The 19,256-nt window shown below is 38.5% G+C and overlaps 1 protein-coding gene across 1 annotated transcript in view; it reads right to left on the bottom strand.

The window, feature by feature from the left end:
- Positions 1-8,983, bottom strand: part of prkg1b (protein kinase cGMP-dependent 1b) — a 253,290-nt gene extending 244,307 nt beyond the window's left edge. The window contains exon 1 of the mRNA XM_017484346.3: positions 8,573-8,983. Within this exon, the coding sequence (XP_017339835.1) occupies positions 8,573-8,838 (266 nt within the window). The 5' untranslated portion in view covers positions 8,839-8,983. The remainder of the gene's footprint in view (positions 1-8,572) is intronic.
- Between the last annotated feature and the right edge of the window lie 10,273 nt (positions 8,984-19,256).

Raw genomic sequence — 19,256 nt, 5'->3', positions numbered from 1 at the left:
ATAGCAATAACAGGGTTTACAAACTCTTCCAAATTCATAACAAACATGTGCTTCTAAGTTATACTGTCCTAATATATTGAATATTCTTGGTGATGTATGACTGTGATTGTTAAGGCGAATAAAACTCCTCACTGGACAATGAGCAAATAAAATGATTTACTTCATTTTCCCCAAAAGATTTGTGTGGCACAGTTTCGCAGGGGATTGCATTGCCATCTCACATCTCTATGGTCCGAGATTCAATCCTAAACTCACATTACTGTCTGTGTGGCATTTCTGTGCATGCTCCGGGTTCTCCGGTTTCCTCCCAGAAGCATGCTGGTAGGTAGATTTGCTACACTAAATTTCACCTAGATGTGTGTGTGCGCATGGTGTCCTTTGATGGACTGGGTGTATTCTCACCTCATGCACAGTGTTCCATTTTGTGTATGCTCCTCTTATTAAACCTTATCAATACATTTATGGATCATATGTGTCGTAAGATAACCTACTGTATGTTCCTCTAGAACCATATGTGGAAGCTTATTTTCAGGGTTGGGTGGGTTACTTTAACAATGTATTCCGTTACGGTTACAAATTACTTCATGAAAAATGTAATCAGTAACATGATCCAAGTATCACAAAATGAAAGTAATGTAGTCTGATTATTTTTGGATTACTTCAAGGTCACATATGTAAATAAAGTCAAGAGAAAAGCAATATGATCTAAAATACTTTTATTTAGAGCTCATTTAAGAGCTTAAAAACCTGTTCAGTGTTTGGATTTGTTTTAAGAATAAATAAATAAATAAATAAATAAATAAATAAATAAAAGATCACTGTCCCTGATGTGTGGTAACATTACATCATTAACGTTAGGGTAACCATTCTGGTTTTCCAAAAAGACAGGTATGAATGCATACTTTAATACACTGAAAATGACACACTATTAGCATCACATAAATATATATATAAATAAAATTGGTTTCACTTTGCCCACATTTTACTTTTTTTCCTACATTCTTTTGAATGTCCATGGAATAAGATAAAATATTAGATGCCTTGAGTGAACCTTCTGCCATCATTTACACATTTGAGTAGCCATGTAATACGAAACAATATGATAACATGAAATTAAAAATTTTTGGCCATGGGCATTGTTTCAACTCAGGACAGCTGTCATTTGCTGCTATTGTCAAGCAACTGTTAGATGCAGTTCACAACAGGGCTTCACCTTCGCACGTTCGCTGAGAGTAGGCTAATGGTTGAGAGGCAGGAATTTGGCCAATAGTTGCTGCAAGCCTTTTATAATCGAGCAATTGGTGTGCGAGAAGATGGGAATTACAGATAGCAGTTAAAGTAATGCAAATATGCACACACACAATGCCGTATTAGACCATAAGCACATCATAATGAATTTAAAGCCGAATCCCAGACATTTTCTCAAATTTAGAAATCCCGTCCGGACACTTTTTTAAGGTCCGAAAAAGAGGATGTGTCTAACAAAAGCATTTCAGAGAACAATTTGTGCTAATATCTAGCACATTAACTTTGCACAAAATGTATTTGCAGATGCACCAGGAGGTTGTTCATTTGAGCCACGACTGGCAAGAGAGGACCAGAACTATAATCAACCAGCTGCCTATATAGTGTTATGTCAAAATATTAATTTCTTAGGTTTAAAATGTAAAAAATTGTAATCCTGATAGTATTCCCTTTTTTACAAAATGTACCTGTAATCTGATTACTTTGTTTTTTGACATAACTGTAACAGATTACAGTTACCATTTTTTGTATCCTGATTATGTAACGCTGTTAAATGTATTCCTTTACTTCCTAAGCCTACTTACTTTTTACTGTTACCCACCCACCCCTGGGTGAAACATTCTGCTCTACCAGCACTACCTTAAACAGATGGAGTTTTAATGATCTCCAGCAAACACAGTGAGTATATGTCCAATGAAGCATCTATGCGAGAACCATCAAACCCACCAGGTTAATTTCATAGTCATGGCTTTCTGCATCAATACGCCTAATAAACAATGACTACAGATTGTATTGTGCCATACTGAATGTTGAAGTGGCGAGTAGTGTTGTGTCACTGGTTGTACCTAAGTTTGCATGTTCTCCCCATGCACACATGGGTTTCATCCAGGCTCTCCAGTTTCCTCCCATTTCCCGAAACATGCCAGTACGTGGACTGGCCGCTCTAACCCTTAGAAGTGAAGAAGTGTGGGACTCTGTGTATGTGTGTGTGTGTGTGTGTGTGTGTGTGTGTGTGTGTGTGTGTGTGTGTGTGTGCATGGTGCCCTGATGAATATATGATTGAAGTGTCATATTGTTGTTCCTGTATGTCCTCCAAATCTTTTATTTAATTCTCTATATAGAACGATATAGAAATGATTTCTACATGTAGTAAAGACACAATACTGTATAAAATACTACATTACCATATGTAGTAGACCGTATCAAATCAGAACCTACAGTGCAGTTTAAAAAAAAAGGATAAAATGCTCCCCCTTGGGGTATGAAGGGAGTATGACAGCCTTATTGGATTAAAACAGTTCTATAGGGACCGCAAGACACCATGGGGCCCACACGCATACAAAATTATTCTTCACAATATGTAGTTAAGAAACAGCCCTGATTAAAAGCAAGGAAATCTTATAAGACGTGTCAAGATTACATTTTGTATCATGTATCATATTTTTATATACTTTCTTTCTCTTTTTTTCTTTCTTTTTTTAAGTCCTTGGATAGAACAACCATTTTCCAAACTTTGGTGTGAACAGAATATTTGTCAAAAATGACACATGCAATGCTCCATCATCTTTGTCCAAAATAAGGACCCTTTGGGAATTGTTGTCCTTGTGCTGCCTTCTGAACATGTACTTTATCACCTGAAGCACAAACCTTTCCCAAAAATGCAGCCTACCTGCTAAACCAACCTCCTTGCAAATCTAACATGATTGATGTGGCAATAATTTGAAGTGTCCATTATAACAATTTTGTGCATGCTTGATAGCATAATGTATTTTAGTAGCAATATTTCATTTTGTTTCCTAGCATTTAGAAAGCCTCTTTTTTAATCTAATTTCCATGAGAGCTCTAATTTGAATCTGTCCGATTCATTATGATGAATTACAGGCCCAATTAGGGCGCTTTGGCATTCTCGCTGAAGAAGCACAAGGAGTCTGGGGAGCACATCAAAGTGTGGCAACAAGATGCGACGCAAATGCAGCAAGGGTCGGCGTGACAAAACCAAGGGCCTTTTATCTGTCCCAGCAAGATAACGCACTGTCCACAGTACTTTTCAAGGAGCTTGTTGATTATATAGGGAGTGCTAAATTGGGCCAAGTATGGGAGACAGACTCTTCTTAAATACAAACATGTCCTTTGTTCTTCAGTGAAAAGGTGTTCACTTTTTACTTGTTTATATTAAAGCTTAATTAGAGTCTATCTCACCAAAGTTTGATAAGAGCCCTAGAAAGATTCTTGAATATATTACATGTTTGTATGTGAAGTTAACAATTTACAGTATTGTACAGGGTCTAATGAATGAACATTACTATATTAACACATAACTCACTCCTATTAACTACTTATGAATACTGGGTAATTGCTCAGTAAGTAAGAATAAAGTAAGGATTTGTTAATACATTATGAACTAAGCAATAATTATAGTATTATATACTCTATCTTGTGGAGAATTAAATGACCTATTAAATTACCTATAAAAGAACTATTCGCTGATGTAAAGTAGTCTACTCCAACACTTTATCACCTACAATTAATTCATCACACAATCAATTTTATTATTATAAACATAAAAAGATGTGCTCAGAATATGGAGATGTTAACACACCCTGTATTCACCACCGTCCCTTCTGAACGGTCTTTGAAACTTTATATGTGTCAGTATGAGTCAATTTGCACATTTGACCTACAGATGAGACTCTTCTATAACGCTAGTGTGTAGGAGAATCGATTTCTTACTTCAAGTCATTCCTTTATGTAGTAGAAAGAATGTTAGGGTTTCTTCTGAATAATCACGAATGATGAATTTTTATGCCTTGTACAGTGCCTTACAGTCTGTGAAATATCATTTCCAAATAATACAGAATGAGTAAATACTTTCTGTGCGTCACATAATGACTGAAGTGTTACTGTGTCTGTTCTCAGGAGTTATACTGCATTTGACATACTGCAGAAGCTAGCCAGCTAACTGTGATATTGTATATTTTCTCCAAACAGTGAACTGTAAAGTCAGTGTCATATATTTCAAATATGTCTCATGTTGATTAAAGTAAAAACTGTATATACACTATAACTCATTTAAACATTTAATGCTAATGCTGTGAGCAGCCATATTGATTTGATATCACTTGCTGAATTTTGAGTTGAGGGTGCATTTTCTTTGGTTTTTCCAAGTCGGAAGTCAGAAATGACAAGTTATGACTTTTAGTCTAATGCAGCAATAATGATGATCTGGAATAGTATTGCAAAGTGAAACACATGATAACTCATTATTAATGATTAGTTAGCTAGTAGTTCTCCAAAAGATATAAATATAAGTCTCTGTAATTATTAAAACAATCATAATGTGCTTTTATTGATCTGAATGCTATAGAATTTAAAAAAAAAAAAAAATCATTTTTTCTAGTAAAAAAAAAAGAAGCAAGCACACCAAATCATAAAAAGAAAATTGATTAGTAAGAACAACAATAACAACAACAAAAACACAACATGTCAATCCAATAGTATGTAAAATGGTAGATGGTAGAAGTAGTTAAAAACCTGAAGAGATGGCAGTTGAGGTCATAAGTTTACATATGCCTTGCAGAATGTTCAAAATGTTATTTATTTATTTATTTATTTTAAATAAGAGGGATCATAAAAACGGCGTTTTCTTTTTAATTTAGTACTGTCCTGAATACCAATTTCATTAATATTTACAATTAACATTTTGCAGATTCCGCAAGGCGTATGTAAACTTATGACCTCAACTATAGGTGCATTTTTGAGCTTTTCAGGCAGAGCAAAAAAAAAAATCACTCAGAAAGAAAAAAAATCACTTCTTTTCAGCCTGGCCTGATGGAGTGGCTGAGGGATTTGACTATGAAGGCATGTAACCCTGAATAAGGTCACAAAGGTAATGGGGTGCTAAGCCATGGATGACTTTATAACAATGAGGATTTTACAATCAATCACAGGAAGCCATTGTGTGTAGAAATACAATAATCCAGTCTGAAAGAGATAAAAGCATGAACTAATTTTTCAGTATCAGGTAATAGTAATAGTGGTCTAATTTTAACAATATTATAGAGATGAAAAAGTAAGCTGGTTATGTTGTTAATATATTATTTGTTACTATAGTACTGCTTATTCATTTCTGCTTAGTCCCTACATATTTACCTATGATTAACTATGATTTCAGTATTTTAATGTGTTATCTATGGGAAATGAAATCATGACTAGAAGAAGCTTTGTAAAACAAACTACCGCAGTGGCTGGCAGAAAGACAAACCTTTTTATCTTTATTTATCTCAGTCTACTAATTGGGTACAGAACTTTATTTTGAAAGCCAGTTGATTGTTCTTACACATGAAACCCTGTATAGCTTCTATACAGACATCGTTTTCTTACACAGACTTACTATGATTTGGTGACATCTAGTGGGACAAATATAAACTAGCATGACTGGACTAGCTTATAACAATAAATATAACTGGAGACATTAATTCTGCATTACTTTCAGATTTTTGAGATTTGTCTTTCAAACAAACCATCAAAGAAGCTATTCATTATATGTCACTATGTTTTATTACAGTTTAATGACTTATTACCAGAGACTTAGCAACATGATCCAGAATAGAAATTAAATAAATAAGCCTGTATCTTTAATCTGTTACTTATTAACTGCTTGTTCTCAGATCTTAATGTGCCTCTAAAGGCAGGAGTACTTGGAGGGTATTTAATAAGTCTAAGCACTCAAAGACAGTGCTAGTATTAACTATAAAACAAATATGTGGTGTGCATAAATAGCCTAATTAAAGTGATAAAGATTTTTGACATTTTTCTGTTTAGATTAGATGTAGATTGTTCAATAAAATCATTTCTAACATTTCACAATTCACTAAATAATAAAAACTTCTCAATTCAATTTAGAGTATTTTAAGGTCATTTAACAAAAATGTGTTCAAACAACTGGCAGTGTATGTTATATAATTTAATAAAGATTTACATTAACTGTAATCCAGGTTGCATATATGGCTATGATACAAACCTAACAAATTGCACGCCCATATATACTGTAGCAGGAAGTTCATCTGACATTAAATATGTAACAGTGAGCATTAAATATTCAGCAAGGTTAGGATCCAGGAGGTAAGCTGTGCATGAGTGGGGAGAGAGGGGGAACTGCACAATGACTGCTTTCATATGTGAAAAAGCATCCATCTGTAATCTGTGGCCAGTAGCACTGGGCACTGAAGGAGATGTGTTCATATTTTGCTAAAAATGGAGCAGGACGTGCATTTTTCATATGGAAAATAAATATGAGAAGGAGAGTACTTTATGCAAACATGTGAAGCAAATTTCCTCTATTTCCAGATACTACTGAATGTCAAAGGTGCTATTTTATTTAGTTTATGCAACAGTAGAAATGTTGTTGTGCATATGCTACACTCTCAGAAATAATGGTACCAAACTTATGCTTCAGTGGTAGCACCAAGGGTGCATCTTTTTATCTTTAGCATGTCTCTTTTACTTTAAAATGTGAATATAATGTACCTTTAAAAATAATTAAAGTACATTATTAAAGGCCTATACCACATGCACCCTCTTAGTTACCCTTAAGTGCACCATTTGATGCTCTACAGAGATGCTTCATGAACTCCAGCCTGAGAGTGATAGTGCACTTTTATACACAATAAAGGTAGAAAAGATGTATCTTTGGTGGTACCAATGAGCTGAATAAATTAAGAAAAGTATAGTGAAGTGATTCAGGTCACATGACTCATCCCTTTTGTAAAAATCACAATTTATAGCAGGGGTATAAATATTAGGTAACACATAGGCCAAATTCCCTTAGTCATTCATAACAATGGGAAAGACGAAGGAATATAGTTGATATCCTTTAATTTGAAGGATCTGGAGAGATTCTGTACGGAAGAATGGTCTCAGATCCCATACCATGTATTTGCCAACCTCATCAGACATTATAGGAGAAGACTCAGAGCTGTTATCTTGGCAAAGGGGGGTAGGAAAAAGTATTGACTAAAGGGGTGCCAATAATTGTTGCACACACACACACACACACACACACACACATATATATATATATAATATTTATATATATATTTAAATCTGATTTGAGGTGATTGGGTTTATCATGTATTAATGCATTCATATGCATTCATGAGAATTATTCTGAATCTGGAGAATTAACTTGAGTCTAGGCTAATAAACAGATAAATAAATAAATAAATGAACATAGTAGACAAATCATTCAGTTTTGTATGCTCTTTTTCGGGGCAATGTCCATGACTGACCTGAAGTAGTCACGTTATTCTGTATTTATACACCCCCTAAGAAATCTCTGTACCACCTACAATAAAATTTACAGCAATTTACTGGCAGTAGAGTTAGCAGTAAATTATTTAAATTTACAGTAAATAACCATTAAACATAGTGGTGTAATATCTTTACATATATTTTTTTATTTTGCAGTATAATACTATACTGCATGTTTCCAGAAATGTACTGAAAATTCTGTAATATATATAAATATATATATATATATATATATATATATATATATATATATATATATATATATATATGTAATATATATAAAACAAATATTTTACTTGCAGAATATATATATATATATATATATATATATATATATATATATATATATATATATATATATATATATATATATATATATATAGTATAAAATTAAATAAGATCAAGTACATCTGGCTGATACAACTGGTAGCAGGTGAGCAGAAGTTTGAGGGTCTTGTTAAAGGACATGGCATCCTGGTAGTGCTAGGATTTGAACACAAGGCCTTCTGATCTGTAATTCGAAGCCGCAACTACTGATCCACTACAACTGAGCAAAGTCTTCACAAGCGTATAAAGTTAAACTCAAGGTCGACACTAGGCGCATTTTTACCATTCTTACCCTTGCCAAAAAGCTTAGATATCCCACTATGCATTGCATTTTCTGGTATTTTACTGTAAACCAGTGCACTACTCTAATTGCCTAATTGTTTACATTACAATCCTGTAAAAAAAAAAATACTAATAATTGTTCTGTAAAACAAATAGTAATACTAGCCTACGACTGTAAATGTACAGCCATTCTTTACAGTGCATAGTGTTTACACCAGGCGTTTATAGATCATAAGTCGGCCAAGACTTTCCTCAATAGTGTAAGAAGAATTTAGCACAACTTGTGTTATTAAAACATCCTACATGGTGATTTATCAGTGGATAATTTTCTGTGTTACAAATGACACAACCCTTGGATCAACTTTGTGTCTATGAGCAATCAGAGCAATGAAAACATTCTTTCCCTTACATGTCAGACTTGGGGATTTTGCGAAAAGCCTCTCCAGTGAGCTCGGTGAAGGAGGTGAAGCTTTGCGGCTCTGCTGAGATGCCCTGCGCTCGCCTGGTCCTCGGTCCGATCATCTGCGCGCTCGGTAACACCGACTGACACTTGTGCAGCTTCCTCTTCAGTTCCTGGATCTCCTCTTCCTTTTTGCTGAGGCGTCTTTCCATCTCCTTAATCCTTTCATCCTTCATCACAAGCAGCCTGGCCAGGTCCTCGTCCAAATCGCTCATATTGGAACTTTGGCTCTCGCGACGAAGAAAAGCTGGTGCCGGTATTGCGTGTGCGCGCGCGAGAGAGAGCGAGAGACAGAGTCTTCAGATCTCCCGCGTCCAGATTGACTTAATGCAAATGGTGCGTGTGTGTGTGTGTGTGTGTGTGTGTGTGTGTGTGTGTGTGTGTGTGTGTGTGTGTGTGATAAAAAAAATAAATAAAATCTGTACTGTATTGGCCACTGTACTGAGTGCTGAGTGTGGAGAAAAACTAAGCCTGCTCGTGTACTCGCATTAACATAAGACACGAAGGCTGACGTGGTTCCGCGTAACTCGACCCTCTACTTGAAGACAGCTCGATGGATCTGACGTTGCTATAGGGATGCTTCATGAGCACTAGCCTGTCAGTGATTTGTCCACCTGGTGAGCACAGAAAGTGTCCTGTCTGAGAGTTTACACTTACACTCTGAGAAATAAAGGTATCACACTGTACTTTGTGTTGCTTGTCACACCACCAAGGGTGCATCAGTGTGTCTTTATGTATATATCTTTATATCTTTAAAAAAAATAACTGAAGGTACATAATTGACCCATAAAAGCAACTCTGATATAACTTTAAAGTTTTTTTTTTTTGTTTCTTTGTTGTTTTTTTTTAAAGTACACAACATGCACCTTTTCATTGGTACCCTTGAAAGTACCACCCAAGAGACAAGGAGAAGTATAATTTGGTACATTTATTTGTGAGAGTGTATATTTTATGGACTTTCTCATTGAAGGTTTTAAGTTATATGGACCCCTGACCATCACGCACATATGTGAGACTTCCCTAAAGTTGGAAGCACACAACCGTAAAGGATGTCTTGGTATGCTTTAGCATTAAGATTTTACTTGGAACTATGAGGTCCAAACATGTTGCAGCATGACTGTGAACCTGTGCACAAAGCAAGCTCAATGAAGACATGGTTTGTCAAGGGTGGGGATGGAAGAACTTGAGTGTCCTGAATATTAAGAGCCCTGACCTCAACCCCACTGAACAGGATCACAGACTGCACCTCGGGCCTCCTCATCCAACATCAATGAGTTACCACACTAATGCTCTTGTGGGTGAATGAACACAAATCCCCATAGCCACGCTCCAAAATCTAGTGGAATGCCTTCCCAGAAAAGTGGAGTGGAGAAACAACATATGGATGCACAAACTGTTGGTCATTTAGTGTATCATAATCAATCTTTGCCAGTTCATTGCTGATATTCGTACAAGTACTTTTCTATCGGAAATATTTCAAAATGATACTTTATTTATCAAAATGAGGCTTCATCTAATTAAATATGTGCAAATTTGCATACTTGTTAAAAAAAAAATGCACTTGTGTGATGATTTGGGTGATGTTAATTCAGTTAAAATGTTTATTTTAACTGTGAAGGCACTCTCAAGAAAAAAAAACCCATTACAGAACAGGGTTGGAAAATATTTTATTTATTCTTTAACCAAGAAAACACCACAGGCTGGTGTAAATGTTTTGGTCATTTGTTCAGTATAAAATCTAACATCCAACAGATATCAACATTTTGGAAAACTCTGGAAACATTGGAAAACACAAGGGAAAACATAAATCCTTTAGTTGGTTCTATTTCCCAAAATATAAACAAACTAGTGGCCTATTTTAAAGGACCGCAACCAAGACAGGCAGTTGCTATGTAAATGCATCATGCAGCACACGATAGTAAAAACTGTTGCGTCCCATGGTATCTTAGTCCTGATGTGCACCTCTAGTGTCAAATTATGTAAAATCAGATCAGCAAACTAGCTTTTCAGTGATAAACGTATGACATGATGTGAATGGGATCAGTGGGCAGAGCTTTAAGCCTTCTTAAACACTTCTTTGTTAATAATTCTTTTACAACAGTTTGAGAGAAGACATGTTGTAGATGCAGTGCATACAACAATTCCGAAAAGTTCACAATTTCCTTAATTTCCACCTATAGTGTGTTTTCAACTCCAGGTAGTGTTACAGCCCATTGCTATCAACGAAAATGTTAGTCTGATTATCATATTTTACTATAATTGTATATTTCCTAGTAGTCCTGCTTCTTTTAAGCATGTATTTCTGTCTATTTTGTTTTACATAATTCATACCATGAACACTGATTGTTTATATGAATGCCTGAAATCCTCTAAACATTGACTAAAGTTAATATTTACAAACTCACTGGTATGGCGAAATCTTCCGCCTAATTTCCCCATGTGACCTCTGAAAAATAGCTCAGTGTAAAGCCTGAGGCTTGCTTTCAGTACACCTTGGACCTGAGTTACTCTATTCGTGTTTGATGCTTCAATAATGGATACTTGACTTTGTTTTTTGTTTTGTTTTTTCCCCTGTCAGATGGCTGCATCCTTACAAGATGGTCACATTGATCCCAATTCACAAAATTTGAGTGTGGCGTTCATCTTACATCCCATGTATGTGTGTGTTCTCTGGGGAGTGAGATCAGCTATGATTGGCAGTCTGGCAGACATTAGTCACCGGCCTTCCTGTAATGCTTACAATTTCTCTTGTCGGAACTGTGGAGGGCCTCTAATGCGAAGACAGGATGCTGCAAAATCGATAATGTTTATCTCCATCCGACCATCTAGATGGGGAGGGAGGAGAAGGGAGTGGGAGCATTAGTTGCTGAAAGGCTGTGTGTGTGTGTCTGTGTGTGTGTGTGTGAGAATAGAGATTTATAGCTATGGGTCAACAGCATGAATGGACACGCATTAGCTTACATAGTTATGCGTCTATAGTACAGAGAAAAGAAATGAGAGTTAATGAGATGCTTGAGAAATAAAAGAAGCCCCATTTAAGTTCTTTATATTTATATTATTATTTCTGTTTCTATTATTGCAGTATTGATAGCAGTTCATCATCATGTCTATAGCATTTAATTATTTTCAGCCCCTCAAATATACTCAGATGATGAAGAGGTGTTTATTTTTAGGGCCACTCTCTCGTTCTCATTTGTTCTCACTCCAGTATAACAGATTACTTCTGCACTTGCCATAATTACCAAGGGATCAGGTTCTTATTTTCAACACCTCTCTTGTCTGTATGTACCACACACAGGATTTTATACTTGCATGACTGTTTCTCCCCAGAGCTTTTGCAGCCAACTGGTAGAGACAGGAAGCTGCTGACAGCCTGCAGATAAGACAACGCTGCACCGTCTGCATTAAATGAATCCATGTAGTGTTCCAACTACTTGACTCGAGCAGCTTGAATATGCACATTCTTGTCTGACAGTAGAGGAACTATGTGAACCAAATGGACTGCAATGTAACATAAAGCAAGTCATCAAACCTGTCCCCACTGAATTCTTTTTGTATTGTCTTTGCGCCCTCCAAAATATTATCCACTTCTTGAGTAAAATACTCATACAGGAGGTAAAAACATGAATGAAAAGGTCAAGGCACTTGAATCCTGCTGTATTCTAGAGTGGAATAAGAAACTGTCAGATCAGATAAGATATTGTCTGTTATTTAGGATGAGAGAAGAAAAAGGTTGAAAAGGGGAAGATGGCCAGAGAGATTTCTTGGATTTCATATACACTCATTTGAAAAAACAAGTACACCCCATGGAAATTGTAGGCTTTTTTGAAATACTAGGACAAGCAAAAATTTTATCATTTTTGAAACAGTGTCTATTAATGAAGTTAAATGTTTATTAACTTTATTAAGTTTATTGAAGTTTATACTTGAACAAAACCATAAGTAAAACGTCTGGGTTACGCATGTAACCCTGTTCCCTGAGAAGGGAATGAGATGTTGCGTGAGCTACATGCTGTGGGAAGAGCCCTTGTAACCAGGATCTGAAGCTTGTGTAACATCATGCCAATTAAGTGCATCACGTGATATAAAAACAGCATCTGTGAACCGCGCCATCAGCCTCTATTATCTTAAGCGAAGACGCAATTCACAGGCATGCCCCAGTATGACAAAGCTACACAATGTCTCGTTCCCTTCTCAGGGAACAGGGTTACATGTGTAACCCAGACGTTCCCTTTAAAAGGGAACTCAACGTTACGTGAGTTACACACTGTGGGAATGACAATACCCACTCTGTCATACTGAGGGTATGGCCTGTATAAAAAGATCCGAGCCCAAGGGTCACTGCAAGACACTCAAGCCTGGGGTGGAATGTATATCCAGGCTGCAATATCGAATGAATGTGTGTGGCGTAGACCACCCCGCTGTAGCACACACATCCTGTACGGGTAGACCTTTGTACAAACCCACAGAGGAGGCAAAACCACTAGTGGAATGAGCTCTTATGCCATAGGCATATGCCTTATAAGCGATAGAGATTGCTTCCACTATCCAATTAGAGATGCGCTGCTTCGACATAGCATCCCCTCTACTGTCGCCGCCAAAGCAGAACAGCCGCTGCTCAGACCTACGCCACCGGCAGGAGCGGTGGATGTAAGTACAAAGAGCACTTACAGGACACAGTAGTGGCAATTTATCTTGTTCTAGTGTGAGGAACGGAGGAGGGCAGAAAGCCTGCAACACTACTCATTGGGCAGCAGATGTAGGCACTTTAGGAATATAATCCGGCCTAGGATATAGGAAGACCTTGGATAATCCAGGGACAAAGTCAAGGCAGGAAGAGGCAACATAGAGAGCTTGTAGATCTCCTACTCATTTGAGAGATGCCAGGGCCAGCAGACGAGCTATCTTTAGAGTCAGAAGCTTCTCTGAGGTTGACTCTAAGGGTTCAAATGGGGAAACTGACAGACCTTCTAGAACCACAGAAAGGTCCCAGAAAGTTATGCGTGGTCTGCATATGGACGGAGCTAACCCTGTAAAGAAACATCCTTGTAAGAACTCCAGGACTGCTATTGTGCAGTTCAATGGGTCTAGCTCATGTTCCTCACACCATGAGACAAAAAGTCGCCACATGAGCACAAACAATTTGGTGCTCTAGCGTTCAACATTTTCTCTACAACCTCAGTTGCGAGACCAGAATCTATGAGCTGGTGCCCCTCAAGGGCCAGACCCACAGTTTCCATAGTTCCAGCCAAGCGTAATAAATCAGCCCTCTGGCTTGAGTAGATCCTTGTGGATGGGAATCTCCCTGTGCATGGGAATCTCCCAAGGAGTGCTGTTCAGCAGGGATATTATCTCTGAGAACCATATTTGAGCTGGCCCATAAGGTGCTACTAGCAGCAGACGTAGACAGTCTTGGTGAACTCTCGCTAGAACTTGTAGGAGCAGAGTGATCATGGGAAAAATGTACAGATGTGACATCGGCCACATGTGCACCATGGCGTCCAGCCCCATTGATGTGGGAGGAGTGAGGGAAAACCACAGCAGGCAGTGTGTTGTCTCCTTGGAGGCAAACACATCCACTTCCACTTGGCCAAACCTCTGCCATATGGACTCCACCACTTGTGGATGGAGCCTCCAATCCCTGGGCCTCAGCCCCTGCCTCAACAGGATGTCTGCCCCCACATTCCAGTTGCCCAGAATGTACATTTCACTCACTGACAATAACTTTCCCTCTGCCCAGAGAAGAATTAGTTGCACCTGCCTGAACAGGGGGTGCGAACCTCTCTGGTGGTTGATATTTGAGACCACCGCTGTGTTGTCTGTCACAAGTAACACATGGTGACCTCTCAATTGAGGAAGAAAGAATTTCAGTGCTAGAAACACAAGGATAAGCCATCTAAGACCATGCCCCAGCCCATGAGGGAGGTGTCTGCAATTACCGTCTTGTGATAAGAAGACACCCCGAGAGTGTGACCAAAGGCTAGAAACCGGGGATACCTCCAAATTCTCAGAGAACGTAGGCATCGCCGCGTGACTCTGATTACTCTCAGAGGTTTCATCCTTGGACAAAACCACTGACTTTTCAGCTACCATTTTAAGGGTTTCTTGTGCAATAGGCCCAATGGTATCACATTGGCTGCTGCTGCCATAAGCCCCAACAATCTCTCAAAGAGACTGGAGGGGATGTCAAGATCCAGCTTTATCTTGCTCAATGTTGATAGGATTGACCCTATGCATGTTGGGGATAGAAATGCCCTCATCATAGTAGAATCCTTTTAACCTCTAGAAACGTTGTTCTCTGCACTGGAGAAAGCATACTTTTCTTGAGGTTCAACCTGAGCCCCAAGCTCTTCATGTGCGTGGGAGCAACATATCGAAGTTGAATCGCCAGTTCCCTGGATCGTGCTAGAATTAACCAATCATCCAGGTAGTTTAATACATGGATGCCCTGTAGTTGCAATGGAGCCAGAATGACATCCATGCACTTTGTGAAGGTGCAAGGGGATAAAGCTAGCCCAAAGGGAAGAACTCAATGTTGATATGTGTTGCCTCCAAACGCAAACCTCAGGAACCTCCTGTGATGGGGCAATATCGCTATGTGGAAATATGCATCTTTTAGATCTATCGTCACAAACCAGTCCTCAAACTGAATCTGTGGAATGATAAGTTTGAGTGTCAGCATCTTGAACCTGTATGTCCGAAAGGTTAACTTTAGATGATGCAGATCTAAAATTGCCTGCATACTCCCATCTTTTTTTGCGGACCAGGAAATAACAGCTGTAAAAACCTCCCTCCAGTGAACGAGGTACATGTTCTATGGCCCCTTTGTCCAATAGGATGTTACTTCCTGCGTTAACATCTGGCTCTTCTCTGTGCTGACTACTGTGGTGAGCACCTCTGAACCGGGGAGGTCGAGCTCTGAACTGGACACGATAACCCTTTTCTATGGAAGACAGAACCCGTGGAGACACATTTGGCAGTAGTTTCCACGCTGCCAGATAGCCCTTTAATGACATAACTTTTCCACATTCTATTGCAGGGAAAGCATCAGATTTCCATTCCCCTGTGACAGCTCCCTGACCAGAGAACACTCAAAACTTGGGACAGCCTTGGCTAGGGTAGGCCCTACAGTAGGAGGGTAGCTCAGCAGTTAAAACGTTGGACTTCTGATTGGAAGGTTGTGAGTTCAAATTCCAGCACTGCCAAACTGCCCTAGTATTAGGCTGTGATTCTGGTCGCCTGGTTCCCAGCACACATGACTTCTGTGCCTCCCTCGCACTAGCGCTGGTGAACTGGCTGAAAACCGCCATATGTTGAGCTCACTCAGCAGGTCTGCTTGGTAAGCCTGCAACACTGCCATTCTATGTAATGACCCACAAGCAAGACCCACTACCACATAAGCCTTGCCTACCAATGCCGGGTGGCCTTACATGGTTTGGATGGCAAAGCCGGCCCCCCTAAATTACCTGTCGTCGATGGAGAGAGGTAGCTCGCAAGTGCCTCCTCCACCTTCAGCATAGCTTAATAGCCGTGTCCACAATGGCCGAATAATCAGACATCGCAGTGTTACAAATATAGCTTATGTATGGTTTTCCCCAGAAGCTTGATATTTTATCATGCACTTCTAGAAAAAAAGGGAGTTTTCTGCAGTGTGAGGGAGTAATCACTTAGTAATCACTTCAAGCAGCTCTTTATATGTTTGAGACCTGCTCTCAGATTTTAGCACACCCTTTAGGCTCCTCAGAGTCAGAGAGGAATTTATTTATTGATTGATTTTTATTTTTTATTATTAATTATTATTATTATTATTATTATTATTATTATTATTATTAAATTATTTTATTTTTTAAAAATTGGCTTTCCATAGCGGAAGGAGGAGTCGCAACACAGGCTCCAAAATCTAGCGGAGAGCCAGACCCAAAGACAGCGATCCATATGAGATCCCCAGGACCTGAACTGGCTGGCTCCCTCTGCAGTGGCGGGCCAAGATCCACGAAGCTCTGAAACTCAACCTCTCTCGGCCAAGAAGGGAGCGAGGCGCGAGCAGAGCTGCCTAATTGTAAGGCGTTAATAATGCACACATTCAGACCTCTCAAGAGCTGCCATGGCATGCTCCATCCCTAGACACTTCACACAGAAAGTGTGTCCATCCCCGTGATGAAACTGGAGCGAAGTATAACACACTTCCTGAATTCTCTCTCACTCATACTTTTCTCTCTCTCTCTTTTTTAAAGGGATAAAAAAGTAAAGAGATTTTTAAAAAAAAATATAGTGAGGAAATGAAGAGTATTTTTACGAGCATTACACAAACGACTGTAGTCTCACTGAAGATAATAAGGCTGATGTTGCGGTTCACTGGTGCTGTTTTTATATCATGCGACGTGCTTAATTGCCACGTCACCTGATCACGACAGGCCTATAAATAGGCATGATGTTACACAAGCTTCAGATACTGGTCACTGAAAGGTCGACCTTTGGTTCAGCTTCAACTTTCTGACAGATAGCCTCACATTGTCTTCAAGCACTCTGTGATATGATGCAGAATTCATAGTTGAATCAATGAATGCAAGCTGTCCAGTCCATGAAGCAGCAAACCAACCCCAAACCATAAGATTTCCAATACTGCGCTTCACAGTTGGCATGAGGTGCTTCTCCTGAAAAGCTGTCTTTGGTCTGCACCAATCATGTTTGCTGTTACTGTGGCCAAACAACTCTATCTTTGTTTCATCTGTTCAGAGCACGCTATTCCAAAAGGCCTGGTCTTTGCCTATATGCTCATTGGAAAACTGTAGTCTTGCAAAGACTTTTTCCTGGCACGTCTCCCATGCAGGTCAAATTTGTGCAGTCTCTTTCTGATTGTAGAAGCATGCACTTTGACACCAACAGTTTGACTTTGATTTACTAGCAGATCCAGTGATGAAATTTGGGGGTTCTTGGAGAAGTTTTGCATCAGACGGTCTGCTCTTGGTCTGAATTTGCTGGGACAGCCAGTCCTGGATAATTTGGAGATCTTTTTAAATCACTTGCCAGACTCATAGGCATCAACAACCTTTTATTCTGAAGGCCTTACAGAACTGATTAGATCTTCACATGATGACACCACACACCTCAATAACAAAGGAACACCAGACACTAGATATGAGAGGGGTATAAATATGACAGGTTCCACCTGCACTCCCTAAGCAGGTTCTAATCACTGGCATCCAATCTTCAACACCTGTTTCTAATTTTATGGATTTGAAGGTCTAATATATGTAAGGGTGTACTTACCTTTTCCATGTGACGGATCTGTTTTTTTGTTCATTTAAATTGTGAAAATTACAACTACAAAATGAATCATTTGATATCACTTTTAGTAATAGGCACTGTTTCAAAGAGGATCAAATGTTTGCTTGTCCAAATATGTAAAAAATAAAAATAAAAATAATAATTCCATGGGATGTACTTATTTTTTCACATAACTGAAGCATAATTATTTGTTTTTCTAATCCTTTGGAAAGGATTTCGAATTTTAGATATTGGACAAAACCAAAATCAAATCTTCTATATACATCTTAATAAAAATTAACAAAATAAATTTAATAGAGTCCCATGGTACAATTTGCCACAAGGCAGGGGTAACTTGAGCATGAGGCAGGAGCAAGTTAAGCCCTTTGTAGGAAAATGATGTGAATTGTTACAGGTAAATGGCCAAACAAATTTTGTTTGTTAAATTGACAAATGTAACAATTTATCAAACTTTACATTTTAACATTACATTATAATAAACTCATTTCATGATTGTGCAACTGTAGCATTGCCGCCTCACATGCTCCAAGGTCCCCTGTTAGATCCTTAGTTCGGGTTACTGTTTGTATTATCCCCATATCCATCCGGGTTTCTTCTAGGTTCTCTGGTTTCCTCCCACTTTCAAAAAATGTGGGTAGATGAATACTCCAAATTGCTTCTAGTAGTGAATGTGTGTGTGCGTGGTGCCCTGCAATGGAATGGTGTATCCAGGGTGTACTCCCACATCGCACCCAGTGTTCACTGGATGTAACATGACCCTGACCAGGATAAAGTACTTACTAGTAAAGAATGAATATATAAATAACCTGCTTGTCTTTGCTCGGATCAGTTCTAAGGAATAGAATTTAAATAGCTTGGCAAGGCTCTTGACGTGGCTGCTTATCAGTCAAAAACTTGGATGAGCTTTACCTAGTCTGTCATATCTAACCTGATCTAAGAGTTTGATAACTTTTCCCACTATCTCTTTAGCATCATCCGGTCTGTCGTCTTGTGTTGCTTGGCAGGAGACCGAATTGCTTGGCTGCTCTTCGTAAATTTCTCAAAGAGGCTGCATGTATTCTTTGGCATAATGGATATGCTACAGTAAATAGCACCTAGGGTTAGTTATCCTGAGGCTAGTGATACATTTAATCCAACAAACCTCATCTCGAGAAAACTCAAACTGTTTGTGAAAGCATGTTGAAGTACTGCTTTAATCTCAAATGTAATACTGTACAAACCTATCTGTTATGGCCTGTCGTGGTTTTGATCCATGGATGTTGTGGAATGTCCACGAAACAGACATAACTGTTAACATTTATGTTATTTAGCTCTCTATTGAAGTAAATAAGATTAAGTTTAATGC

Source organism: Ictalurus punctatus, chromosome 13 (genome assembly GCF_001660625.3).
Source record: "Ictalurus punctatus breed USDA103 chromosome 13, Coco_2.0, whole genome shotgun sequence".
Lineage (NCBI taxonomy): Eukaryota > Metazoa > Chordata > Actinopteri > Siluriformes > Ictaluridae > Ictalurus > Ictalurus punctatus.
Note: the sequence above shows the minus strand (reverse complement) of the source record. Positions and strands in the feature narration are given on the sequence as shown.